A 13,035-nucleotide genomic window follows, 5' to 3' on the forward strand; every position below is an offset into this window, starting at 1 on the left:
ATGGCTTCCCCGACCCCCGACTCCTCCCTAACCTTCACCGATACCGACCTGGATGGCATCGACCTCGACCCGTCCGACTTCGGCTCCTCCATACCCCTCAAGAAGGTCCCCAACGGCGACGTATTCGAGGCCTCTAGAGCCGGCGACATCGACCGCCTCAAGTACCTCCTCGAGTTGGGCATCAATGTCAACGCGCGCGACCAATGGGACTCCGTGGCTCTTTACTATGCTTGCCTGTCGGGCCACCTCGACGCCGCCAGGATGTTGCTGGAGAGCGGGGCGATATGCTCTGAGCACACTTTTGACGGGGACAGGTGCCACTACGCAGCCCTTAATTTGAAGGTGAGGAAGCTGTTGAAGGCCTTCGAGGCGAGGCCGCCGCCTCTAGGGCCTTTGCAGGCCTCGATGAGAGAGATTTTCATGGGTTGTGGTGAGAATAGAGCTTTCTTGGAGCAGGCAAATAACCAGTCTCATATCTCAGGTACATTGAGCAGTTTGTTAGTGAAAGTGCTAAATTTCTTCAATCGGTAATGTGGATTTTGGTGAGTAGGGGATTGGGGATTATGGGTTTTGGGTTTCAATTTCAGGCACATTATTGTTTGCAAGTTCAGGTATCTGAAATACTATGTTTAGGAATGTGGGGATGACGGCTTCGTTTCCGTTTTGGCTACAAATCTTGGGTGGTTGGTTTTCATTGTGTCCCTATGTTAGAGTCGTATTTGCTATTAACAATATTTCATAAAAGCTAAAATGTCACATTTCCTGGATTTGGGGTGTGAATTCATATGGACGTGTGTGGATGATCAGTTAGATGCTATGTCTGGGTGCAAATTCTGGGTTGTTGATATTTTTGTGTAATTATGCTGTTATTTCTTTTAGGCCCCGTTTGCCTTCAAAACCCACCTCAACTCATCTCAACTCATCATTACAATTTTATTAAATTCTCACATAAAATATAATAAACAATTCAACTTTTTCAAATCCCAAAATAACTTTCCCAAATTTTCACACAAAATATAATAAATAATTCAACTTTTATTTTACTATTCACAAGCCATCTCAACCCATCTTAACTCATCATCCAAACCACTCCTAAAGTTCTCTGAGTAGTGGTAGTTGGTAAGTTAGGTTGAATGTTGGCTGAGTAGATGGGAATGAAAAGTGTGAAGGATGAAGACGAAGGATGTTATCTTGTATGCTTTCTATGTTAATTTGAAAAGACCTTATTTTGTGGATGAATCATTCCAACGTGTATGTTGGTGTGAAGCTGAAGTGCTAGTTTTAATTTTTGGGAAAAACGTTCTGAGTTTTTTTTTTTTAGCATTTTTTTTTCTGTGTTTTTCGCTGCTAGGGTGAATGTAGATAAATTTGGGAAATTAATTTAGTTGGGCGTTAATTGCTTGTCTTCGGTATGTTGGTTTTCGATGAGTACATGGGTAATGAAAACTTAAAAAGTTAGAATGAATAAGAAAAAATTGCTTGTCTGATTTGTTGATCGTTTGGTTTAAAATTGGGTCTTGGGAAAAAAGGCTCTATTCTATATGTGAGTGCTTATCATCTTATATAGTGTTACATATTTTTCTTACATGAAGATTATACATTTTAATCTGACACTCAACATGTGATATGATTGGCTAGCTCTGTCATCCACTGGGGGATCCAATTCCTACCATTTCCCTCCAGATGTGGTATTTTTTGTGCAAGGTAGACCTATTGAAGCTCACAGAGTTATCTTAAGTGCTCGGTCATCATATTTTAAAAGGAAGTTTGAAACAGATTGGAAAGACCGCAAGGAAGTGAGATTTGCAAGGGAAAAGTTGTCTTATACTGCTCTTTACAGTCTTATCCACTTCTTTTATTCTGACAGACTAGAGATTGTAGTAGATGACATGGAGGATCTTGTGAGAATATGCAAAGTATGCAAATGTGAATCCTTACAAAGGATTCTTGAGAAAGAACTTATTCACCAGAAATATGCGGAATACAAGGCACTGAAGGACATAGACGATTCTCAGAAACGCTTCATATTACAAGGCATATCCCTTCCTGAAGAAGATCGTCTTCCTGCTTCCTTGCATCAAATCCTTCAAATTGCACTTGCCAACTCCACCCGGGAGCAAAACCAAGACAATAGTGTTGAGGAATTATCATTTTATGCTGGTGCAATGCAGATCAGTGATTTCGTAGATGATCTTGCAGATGTTAGTGTACAAGTTGATAAAAAGATATTTCGTTGCCATCAAGTGGTTTTGGCATCAAGATCAGAATATTTTAGAGCAAGATTATCTCGTATGAAGGGCTTTCATGAAGGAAAGGTCTCATTACCTGTTGATACCCTTCCGTGTCTTGAAGAACATGATCTGAGCACGGAAGCATTTGAGAAAATGATAGAGTATATGTAAGTTTATTCGGATTACTGCAGAATACTGAGAATTGATCAGAATAATAGAAGATAATATGCGGGAAGGATGTCGCTACAATAACCAAGACCTCATGCCTAGTTATTTCCTGGCACTTCTTGTCCATTTATTTGTTGCATTTATTATGTAATCAATGACTTGATTTACTGAAAAAATGCATGATTAGCCATTTATTATGATTGAGACCATTTAACATGATTGCGTGGTGGTCATTATTTATCAGCACCGTACTTAATTTCATATAACTTATTTAGATTTCTTTGGCTGATTTAGGTATACTGATGGTTTGAAGGATATAGACCCAGATCAGGTACAATTGTATCAATCACCACTGCTTGTAGCAAAAATATTTTCTTTTGGTGGTTCTAATGTTCCTTTTAACCGAGCAGGCTGAGGAAATGTTTGATGCTGCTTCTAGATATTTGTTATTTCCGCTTAAGCGTGCTGTAGCTGATGTGCTGTTGCCACACCTGGAAATGGTCTCGCCTGCAGAGTTGTGCCAGTGGTTGATATTATCAGACATGTACATCTCTTGTTATCTTTTTATTTCTTTGCTCTTCCTAAGTTATCTTGGTCAGTATCTACTACAGTAATGGTGAACTGATGATTTCTTAGATTTATATTGGGGGCATGACAGGAAGTATACTAACAACTGTTCTGGCATTTACTAGTATTTTGGGCATCCAAAGGTTCAGCTCTTGATCTGAAATTCTAGGATACTCTTCTAATTATGACACTGTCAAAAAGTAGTTTTTCAGCATCCACAGTGGATTTGTTTGTAGCTTCTTTTGAGAATCCTTATTAGGATATCCATACGTAGGGATAATGTTCATATCACTCTTAGAATGTATCTAGGTGTTCTTTTGTATACTTCTTGTGTACATGGGCCATGCCTATTTCATTCATATCAATAATATTTATCTCTTACTTATATATAAAAAAAAGGATATCCGTACTTAGGACTGTGTCATAGCTTAAAATCTCTCATCTGTTCTTAATGTTTGAGAATTTACTCCACAGTTTTTTGGTGATTCAACCGTGTATAATCTGGAGTAAGACTGCAAGGTCATAAGAAGGAAGCCAGATAATAACCCTTGGGAATTATTGCTTAAAATCAGTCTCTACCTTATAAGCCCTGACCCCAATTGTGGTTATAAAAATATTCGAGTGTTATGTTGCTCATGTAGGTATGGTGTTGTGAAGATACGGGAATACTGTCTAGACACTATAGCATGTAATTTCGAGACATTTGCCGATACACGGGAATTCCGAGCAATGCTGTTGACGCTCCCGCCACCATCAGGAGATTCCTCACTCCGCACCACTGTTCCAAGTGCTCCAGGAGCAATAATCAATGCGGATCAAGCAAATCTCCTTGATGATTTACGAGAGAAGTGGCTTGAAGCTGAAGCTGCTGAGCTTGACAAGAGAGATGAGAGTGCATTACTTTTTGACAAGCGCCTTGAGATGCTTATGCTTGTTGCTGAACAAGAAAAGTCTGATGGGGCTCCTGCTGATGATTTTCATGGTCCTTGATCACCTCTTCCCCCATGCCTCTTCCCGCATGCCAAGGGCAAGAAGACAAATTTTAGATTTATAGATTTTTCCTTCAAGTATAAAAGAAAAAAGAAAACATTTTTTGTTGTAGTGTCACAACCCCTCTAACTACAACTAGGACAATAAATGAAAATGCCTCGAAGTGCTTTGGTGGGTTTTTTGTTGCTTTAGTTACTCGAGCATCCACGAACTTCTTACTGTGATTGACTAGTCTCTTAAAGGTCTAATGGACTGAATGAAATCAGTTCCTATTTACCATAAAACCAATTAGTTCTTTCTTATGTCTCTGTATCTGTTTTTGCTTTAGATGGGCACAACCTGTCGTATCTATCTTCCTGTTTTGATTTGTAATGATGATAATTTACGGTCATTTTCTGGTAATGAAATGACACGGTTATCACATTGATCCATCACTCTATATTGTAAAATAGTTGTAAATGAGTTGGAGGCTTATTATTTACTCAACAGGAAAAACAATTCCTGTGTACATGGCTTATGCCTACTTCATTCATATCAATAATATTTATCTCTTACTTATCAAAAGAAAAAAAGAAAAGAAAAGGGAAACAAAGTCATCAAAAAGATCCATCTCGATTCTCAATGTTGTTGATTGGAATTGCTCAACGTCATACTTATTAAGCTTATCAGTTATCATGGCGGCATACTTACCAAGTATCACCAGTGAAAGTGCCAACACCCTTTTTGTACGCTTGACCCACACCCAATCAAGCATTGGTTGAAAAGAGGTATACACCTACAATTCTTTTTACTACTATTTGATAACTTATATATAATCAATCAATATAATTGTACCAATTAATTAAAAATAGTTTTAATTATACATAACTAGCCTCCATTTAAAAGAGTTGTAAAAGAATGGTAAAAAGTGAAAAGTTTATCATTTTTATAAAATAAAAGCTCGGATATACGACTTCTATACAGTACAATTGGGTTCAAGACTTATTGTAAACCTCTTGCTTGCAAGTTGCAAGCTTTTTTCATGAATGAGCTTGTTGAAGAAGTTCGCTCAAGTCCAGGGAAAACTATTGTCAATGTGTCATGCTTTGTATAATCCCTTTGTGTCTAAAGTCTAGATTTTTATTCGTGTCCAGGTGAGTCAAGTTACAACTAACAATGCCTATGTCGCCAAAGGCATATGGCCTGATGGCATAACATCCAAACCTCCAAAATGGAGGTCTTGGGTTTGATCCCCCTCCCCGACTCAAAAAAAAAAAAAAAAACAAATATGCCCATGTCAATGCCAGTTAAAGGCCGGATTTCATACGATTTATATCCTTTGGTATTCCAAAGCCAGTTACAAACGCGAGCATTAGTGAAATGCAATACAACTAATACCAAGAAGGGTGAACAAATAAAGCTTCTAAGCCCCACTTATATTACTCCCCTTAATGAAGATTTGAGTCAAAAGAATATAAACCAAAGAGAGAAACCTTTAGTTAAACAAAGAAAATTTACAGGACCCCTTTTTTCTTCTGTGGTTTACAAGCAAATAATAGATTGAGGGCTCTGTCATACATGACGAGCGACAATTTTGCTAACTACAACCAATTACTTCCTTTCCCATTCTCTAGTAAAAACAAAAAATAAAGAATCGAAGAAGAAAAAAATATGTTTTGAGTTGTATTTCCGGTTATTCCCCATCAGGACTGTCCTTTCCCTCAACCTTACCAGAGGATTCCTCATTTTCAACCACTTGGGAGGGAGTGGTATCAGCAGTATCTGTAGCAGCATCGTTGACCGCCAAATTTGAGACCTCAGAAGCCAAAGCTGTTTCCCTATCACCATCCACTGAAGCTGCAGAGGATGCATCAGGAGTATTACTCTCTTCAGAAGGGTTAGATTCTGACTCCTCTGCAGGTTGCTGTAGGCTCCAATACATGATGCTTGCCGTCAAAATAAGGATCATCTTCTGGTTTACCTGTCGTATTGATACAATTGCAATAAAAATTAGAAATTAGTTAAAGAGTCATGTATTCTTACATTTGAAAATCTCAATCGCAGTGTTGCTGAACCCAGTTCACATAGCCAAGAAAAAGTGAACTCTATAACATCAGTCATGGACTTCTTCACGGTTCCTTCAAAAGTGATAATTATAAGGCTTAATTTGGACCATCAATTAAGAAACATCAGCATCATAAAATCAACGTGTCTTTGTATCATACAACAAACTTATACATTCAGTAAACCTGGAGAGGTGCAGAATCATAAGAAAGGACAAATTTCAAAGAGTTGAATGAGAAACATGCTCAATCAAAATCTCCACATAAGAGACTACCAAAATAGAAGGTTCTGATACTCCATATCTGGATACTGGCACCATTTCTTTTAAACATTCAGATGCTTACAATTTAGTGACACAGTCAGACTCAAAATTGCACAGGAGATAAAGTGACGTTTCATCACACCATAGTGTCAAATGTGAGGAGAAATATGCATATCCAATTTTACAAATATAACCTTACCTCTATAATATCCTCAGGTAACAAGAAAATGGAACACCCCAGCTTTCGTGCAACACTTATTATATATGTTGCATTCAACTTCTTATCTTCCTCTGCAAAAATGAAAAACAATAAAGTGAGAAATTTTTTTCCTACCGTTTTATGCATATCCATTATATTCACACTCGGTAGCATGCTGAAAAGGAGCAAGCTTGGGCAAAATTTTCATTTTATCCCACACCAGAAGTATAAGAAAGTGGACATACCAGTTTCTCCCATTGTAACAACACTCCAATTGACCACCCTTGGCTCTACAGCACTAAGAAGCTCAAGGAAGAAAATCCCATTTGAAAGCTTTTTATCCTAAAACAAAAAAGTCAGTTTAGACAAAAACTATCAATCAAGGTTAGGATCTGATTGTGAAACAAGGCTGACATTTACTGTATTACCTTGAAGCTCTCCATTTGGGAGGTTCTGCCTGCTTTCTTCACTTTGTTGTTTGCCCAGTTTAGAATGTCAGCATCTGTTATCTCTTTTCCCTCTTTACCTTGGGAGTGCGATCTCAAGTTTTTTAGGAGTTGGAGCATAGTGAACCTCATGAGTTGCCATAGAAATGCTGCAATTGGGACAGAACACCAGGTATTAAGCATTTTCTGACAGTGAAGAGCAATCTCTGCTGATCATACTTTCATAATATTTTTAATAAGTAATCCAACTTCCATAAATAGACAGTTTTATTGAAGAGACAAGCTCCGAACTTCATATAGACTGGTGCTGAAGCTATTAAAACAAAAAAGATGCCCCGCAATTAGCAAAGAATTTTTTTCAGTAAGAAACCAGCCACACCTAGTGCGATTCAAACTCACAAGTATCCAATCAGTCTCAACAAATCAAATGGAAAAGGCTCAATTCTGTGTGGTCAGACCTCAGAGCTTGACAGCCCTGGCCGGTTTTGTGCACCATTTCTATGCTTATAATTGAGGCAGGTGGATGGGTGTAAATTTTCTCATGATGGCAAAAGTTACTAGCTTTTGTGCATCCGTTCTACTTATCAAAATAAACTACCTGATCCATAGGTACATGCGTTCCAACCAAATATTTGGGTTCATGTAGTCCAAACTAGGAACAGAATTGAATATTGACAAAGCCTGGCAACTATGAAATATAATTGGTGAGAACTACACACTTAGGTGCCATATGTTCAAATACCCACTCCACCCACTTCTTATGATTCAGTTTCCACTTTTCATATCAGAGAAAATGTAAACAAAATCACCCATCTGGCTTTTGGTTCTCTTGGGTTGGCTACAAGAATAGCTGGAGGCAAAAGCCATAAACCGAAATTAGTTCCTATCCTTCAAACTGTAATATTACCGAACTAGTGTGACTTTACAACAGATATCAACAACTCAACTTGCAACAGATGGGTAACGAATCAGACAACAGTCGTGGATGAATTAAATGGATCAGTACAAATAAGCAAGATAACAGAGTTTTAGGGGTAACGCTTAAAGACTTACCTAGTATGAGTTTTTTATTTCCTTGCACAATATCATTCCCAGCTACATTCACAAGGGAGAACCTTAATTGCTTCCCAATCCCTATAACTTGGTTGCAATTCTCAACTTTTCTAAATGGCATCTTTATAGGAGGCTTTGTTGCCTGCTTCCAGTTAACTGATTCTGGTGAAACTTTGTCAAGAACTTCTAAAAGAATCCATCTGCAAGCATAAGACATTTAACGTCACTCAAGATCATATGGGCTCTACATCACCGAGGAGGAAAACAAAATCTCACCCATTTCTGACATCTTCAAAAACATTATTGACATAGGAAGCAATTCCAAGACTGTTAATCCATAATCGGAAGCATCTCTCCTCCCGAGAAGTTTCTGCATCATCGGTCATCATCTCAGCAAAGGACATCTTTTTGCTGTCAACTGTCAAGCCATTCCTGCAGAGAAAGTTGCATACCATTAGCATAGATTTCAAGAATCATAAAGCTAGGGTTCGCACAAGCAAGAAAAACGACAAAAATTTTTCTTGCTGTACCATCATAAATTACAATGAAAATAATTTATATAATGAAAGGCGCCATTTAAAAATTACAGTGAAATTTGAGGGATGAAAAATACAAGAACCAGCGTGAATGAAGAAGTGAACAGTCTAGGTTGAATTTACTAGGTTTCATATGCTTGTGAACTTCAGAATCAATTGACCATTAGTAGTTCTACAACCACAGAGACTAGGTAGATTACCATTTTTATATCCGTTCTAAAGATCTTGTCATTAGATTAATGAAAAAATAGTTGACCCGGCATGATCATAATAGTGGATCTTAAACAAAAGGGCAAATTGAAAAAAAAGGATAGTTTGAGGGAGTAAAGTGATAACTTTGGTAGTTTGCTGGTCATATTGTAGAATGAGTGGTAGTTTGAGAAGGAAAAGTGTAATTTTTCCCTATTTCCAAAAGGGTACATAAAGGATCTTAGAAACCTAAGTATGTTATGCAGAAGTAGGAAAAGTTCGGCCCTGCCACATATTCTTACAGAAACCAGATGATAAATCACCTAAATGTGGTGATTCAAACAGATCTACTCACAATAACTAGCAAGGTTATGACAATGAATTGGCTAGATCATGTAAATCCAATAGACAAGGTGATAAAATCATAATCAATTTACATAAGTGAAACAAATCGCCGAATGTCCAGAAAACTTAAACTGGGCTGAAGAGGTGAATTTAATAATTAAAATTATATTCTAAAACTCATCTCACATGTGAGCGAAACTACCCCTTAATAAGTGGTCCAAACACGTGGAATATTTAAATCAACTAGATATAAAGTGTGTATTCAACTCAAGACCACTACTCAGACACCAAACTAAGTACTATATCAGCAAGGTGAAATATCAATCACCTAAAAACGGAAAGGAAAAAAGCTATGGTTTAAGGCTAATTTTCGGCCCCCCGTTGGGGGGGGGGGGGGGTGGTGCAAACTTAAAGAAGAAAATAGTAAAGACATTCTTCCTCACCTGTGCTGGAATATTTGTGCAACAAATGCAAGATTCAGATTTGGTGAACCCTCGACAATGTCCTTAGGAGTGAGGTATCTTTTGCAATCCAATTTCTCAGCATGTGCAAGAACCATGTCTGCTCTTTTTTTAGGATCCTTTGTATCCAAGGCAGCGGGGCCTGAGTGTTCGGGTGCAAGAGCATTAAGCAAGTAAGCATATGCCTCTCCATCCTGAAATGCACAACGATAAGGCAGCATCAAAGACATAGCACAATTCTTCAGAAGCATCATCTAAACATGTCTACATTGAAATGTTACAACATTATCGTTTTCTATATTGGTAAATATGTGCCCCAAATTCTAGTTGTGTTGTGACTCAAACATGATGCATGATAAAAAAATAAAACAAAAAAGCTTTTCCATAAGCTAACAGCATACTACTTCACAGGAAGCTGACAGGTAATTGGGAATGTAATGATAAAACCACATTTTCCACTAGTCTCCATTTTTCTCGAAGAGTTCTTTTCTTCACCAGAAAATCAATGCAATTGGCCCAAGGCAGTAAATCTATTCATTATGTGCGTGTGCAAATGCACGTGGGAGTGGGTAGGTGTGTGGGTAATAGAACTTTATTGAAATAGCTGACAGGGCAAAGCCTGAGCATACAGAAAATATACATGAATGGAAAAAGCCAGAATACCGAACTCTTATCACCATACCATACCAACTTAAAATTGCATTTTTGCCACTAGATTAAAGCATAAAGCTTTTAGACTCTCATGAGCTGGTGAGTTTTCCCTTACCTTGACGTCAGAAGAGAAGTTTGTAACTTGTTTCTCATATCCAGCTTTCTTCAAATGAAAATTCATCCATTTCAGTAAAACCTTTTCAGGCGGTAAACTCAAAAGCTCCTCCACATCCTGCAGATTAATTCCAGATTAATTCGATTTCATTAGCAAAATAATGTCAATAATTGTCCAGTGTATATAGCAAAATGAAAAACAAAATATCAAAACCTAGATCGCATTAGAAGGAAGGTTACCTTGCTGTCATCCACCAATTCCACAAGTTGGGGAGTTTTCTTCAGATTGAGATCAGCTAATAGTTGAATCTGAAGTGGCCACCATATGAAAAGACAGCACAATAAATGGTGTAAACATTGATAAAGCAACTCTTATAGTGTCCAAGTCCTAAGAGCATATATTCAATGCATAAAAGAAAGGGGTTTCATACCTTGATTATTTGAGAAATCAGGCCAAGTAACAGATGTGGCTACAAATCAACAGACAGAAGAAATAAGGAAAAGGAAATCTTGAGCAAGTTTAAAACCGCATAGTAAAATATAGTAAGAAGATTTCGATTTGTAACTGGTAGTATAGTTTAACTTACTCTTGCTTCAGCTAAATCCTGTGTGCCAATATTAACGACTGTGCAGCCAATAGCCTTTGCAGAATTGAGGCCAAGTGTATGATTCTCATTCTTCTCCCATGGATTGAGGACCTTTTTAGTGTTAATAGCTCGCTCATCTATGGTGCCAGGAACAGCTAAATTTATAAGCTTACTACAAGAAGCAATTGAAAGCATCAATACACAGGAGCACCTTCAACAAACATGAAATATCAATCAAGGGTAAACAGTTCAACAAAACAAAGTGGGCCGGGCAAATCTACCAGAGAAGAACTCCATCCTTTGCAAGATCAAACAAAGCACTTGTAGATGGATCTATTGGAAGATACTTCTTCAAAAATGGATCATCTGCCAGGTAGCTGTTAATGTGGGAAACATAAGAAGCTTTCTCTGATTCGTTAATTGAGTGATGGACAGTCGTTGTAGTGGCTTTGAGGAATGAAGAGGAACTCTTGGAACCTCCGGATTTTGCTGTAGCTCGGGATTGTAAATCTAAATATGCCTGCCAATCAAAAGATTCCACAACTTGATCACTCCAATCATAGTTATTATATGTGCACCCAAAGAGATAAATATGAAAATAAAAGTAAAAGAGGCTATGAAAATCCAGTAACGCCAATGCATTCGCCACTAATTGAGTTTATCAAATTTAGTGAAACCATAATTCATTCACCAAATATCAATAGCATTGTAAGCACTAAGAATAAATGAAAAAGAAGCACACAACAACCATATAACAACGGCTCACCCGAAGGAAGGATTCGAAATCAAGTTCTCCATTCATGTCCTTATATGACTCCCCCAAAATGGCCTTAATCTCATCCTCGGTAAACATTTCAGTGAAAGCCTTCAATTTCGCAAAAACGGGTGGCAAATCTCCCACTGTGACGCGACCAGACTGAGTCCTTACAGAAACATACTAAAGCCAAACAACCCAAACAAATGTCACCACAAATATTTTAATTAATGATAAAATACGAACAAAATGCGGAATAAAGAGTATACGATTATACAAAACGCACATATTTGAGAACAAAGAAGTGCTTACTTTGGACTTGAGGGTGCGAAGCTCGACTTGGGTGAATTGGCTCTGTAGCCATGAATCAGAAACAAGGACACCCACAAAACCAGACATCTTGACGGTTGTTTGCTTGAACTTCCCAACACAAGGAGGAATACTGGACGGCCAAAAGATAGATAGTGGCATATGATATATTACATCAGGATTCCAATAAGGAAGCAAGAAACTCTATAATTGGGGAACAACAACACGAAAACACAGATCCATATATGTTGAAATGAACAAAACCCAATTGAGAAACCATACTACACATCCAAGTGGACGTCCACGCATATCTAATTACGCGGCTCTTGATTGATCCAGCAGTGGAATCTAACAAGGGGCGTACAAGAACCAATAATCTCGACTCAAAATGAAACAAAATCAAACCAAACAAAAATGATAATAATACCCATGTAGCAAACTGAAGGTTTGAACCTTGTGAACCAACCAATGCGATGAAAAATAATCGAGATTGAAAAGAAAGAATGAAAACCCACGTAGCAAAATTGAATATTAGCGTGAGAAACAAGGAGGAAGTACCTTATTGACTCTAAGAAACAAGTGCTAAATCGAAAGCTTCATCATTCTTATCATTCTTTTTTGCGCAGGTTTGGCTGTTGGAGAGAGAGAGAGAGAGAGAGAGAGAGAGCGCATTTTTATTTTCAGAGTTGATGCTTTTCAGGTTTGGCTGTAGGAGAGAAAACCGTGTTGCCTATAGGACCCGCGAAGACCAAGGGGAAGGCAAATGCCTCTAACGCAAGCAGAGAGAGAGCAACGCAAAGGTGGTGGTGGTGGTGGTGCTTTTATTTATGGACCAAAACCTTCATTCGGCTTTTCTTGCCTACCCTGCTCTGAATACCATATTACTTCCCCATTAAACAATCTTTATTCAATCAATCTGGAAATTATAAATGCTATGCTTTGGACAAAAAAACTATAAATGCTAAATTTGGTTATTTATTTTTATTTTTTTAATTTCTGAGAGATGTCTATGGTAGAGGCCAAAGCAATTCATCCTTGTTTTTAAAACGCGTCAATTGTGTGGCTCATTTTAATGCAAATGTCGGGAGAACGAATTTTGTGCACCACTTAAGAACGCGAGGATTTTGTTG

The 13,035-nt window shown here is 37.8% G+C and overlaps 2 protein-coding genes across 5 annotated transcripts; one reads left to right on the plus strand and one right to left on the minus strand.

Annotated features, from left to right (window-relative positions):
* LOC121251720 (BTB/POZ domain-containing protein At2g04740) lies at window positions 1-4,130 on the plus strand. Of its 3 annotated transcripts, none has more exons than XM_041151054.1 (5): window positions 1-481; window positions 1,639-2,398; window positions 2,694-2,730; window positions 2,810-2,943; window positions 3,608-4,130. In XM_041151054.1, the coding sequence occupies exons 1-5, from the start codon at window positions 1-3 to the stop codon at window positions 3,954-3,956; spliced, it is 1,761 nt and encodes a 586-aa protein (XP_041006988.1). In that variant the 3' UTR covers window positions 3,957-4,130. The 3 variants fall into 3 exon arrangements, 2 of the variants coding, with proteins under 2 accessions (XP_041006988.1, XP_041006989.1); XM_041151055.1 differs by having other exon boundaries at window positions 3,684-3,908; XR_005938100.1 differs by lacking the exon at window positions 3,608-4,130 and having other exon boundaries at window positions 1,639-2,500; window positions 2,810-2,912.
* Window positions 4,131-5,342: 1,212 nt separating this feature from the next.
* On the minus strand, window positions 5,343-12,806 carry LOC121251719 (fimbrin-5-like). Of its 2 annotated transcripts, none has more exons than XM_041151051.1 (15): window positions 12,464-12,806; window positions 11,909-12,038; window positions 11,609-11,779; window positions 11,124-11,362; window positions 10,843-11,014; window positions 10,687-10,725; window positions 10,496-10,564; window positions 10,257-10,373; window positions 9,473-9,684; window positions 8,236-8,391; window positions 7,960-8,159; window positions 6,889-7,055; window positions 6,706-6,802; window positions 6,461-6,552; window positions 5,343-5,916 (listed from the first exon to the last, which is right to left on the minus strand). In XM_041151051.1, exons 2-15 carry the CDS (start codon window positions 11,993-11,995, stop codon window positions 5,629-5,631), a joined length of 2,106 nt encoding a protein of 701 aa, XP_041006985.1. In that variant the 5' UTR covers window positions 11,996-12,038; window positions 12,464-12,806; the 3' UTR covers window positions 5,343-5,628. The 2 variants fall into 2 exon arrangements, with proteins under 2 accessions (XP_041006985.1, XP_041006986.1); XM_041151052.1 differs by lacking the exon at window positions 5,343-5,916 and adding an exon at window positions 5,929-6,073.
* Window positions 12,807-13,035: the final 229 nt, after the last annotated feature.

This window comes from Juglans microcarpa x Juglans regia, chromosome 2S, assembly GCF_004785595.1.
Source record: "Juglans microcarpa x Juglans regia isolate MS1-56 chromosome 2S, Jm3101_v1.0, whole genome shotgun sequence".
Taxonomy (NCBI): Eukaryota; Viridiplantae; Streptophyta; class Magnoliopsida; order Fagales; family Juglandaceae; genus Juglans; species Juglans microcarpa x Juglans regia.

Bases quoted from the DNA above. Each gene is read 5' to 3' on its own strand.
- LOC121251720 (XM_041151054.1), top strand. From the start codon at position 1: ATGGCTTCCCCGACCCCCGACTCCTCCCTAACCTTCACCGATACCGAC. The intron at 482-1,638 runs GTACATTGAGCA...ATGATTGGCTAG, and splicing joins TAACCAGTCTCATATCTCAG to CTCTGTCATCCACTGGGGGA. The intron at 2,731-2,809 runs GTACAATTGTAT...TTAACCGAGCAG, and splicing joins AGGATATAGACCCAGATCAG to GCTGAGGAAATGTTTGATGC.
- LOC121251719 (XM_041151051.1), bottom strand. From the start codon at position 11,995: ATGTCTGGTTTTGTGGGTGTCCTTGTTTCTGATTCATGGCTACAGAGC. The intron at 9,685-10,256 runs GTAAGGGAAAAC...TGTGCATTTCAG, and splicing joins ACTTCTCTTCTGACGTCAAG to GATGGAGAGGCATATGCTTA. The intron at 5,917-6,460 runs GTAAGGTTATAT...TCAATACGACAG, and splicing joins TACCTGAGGATATTATAGAG to GTAAACCAGAAGATGATCCT.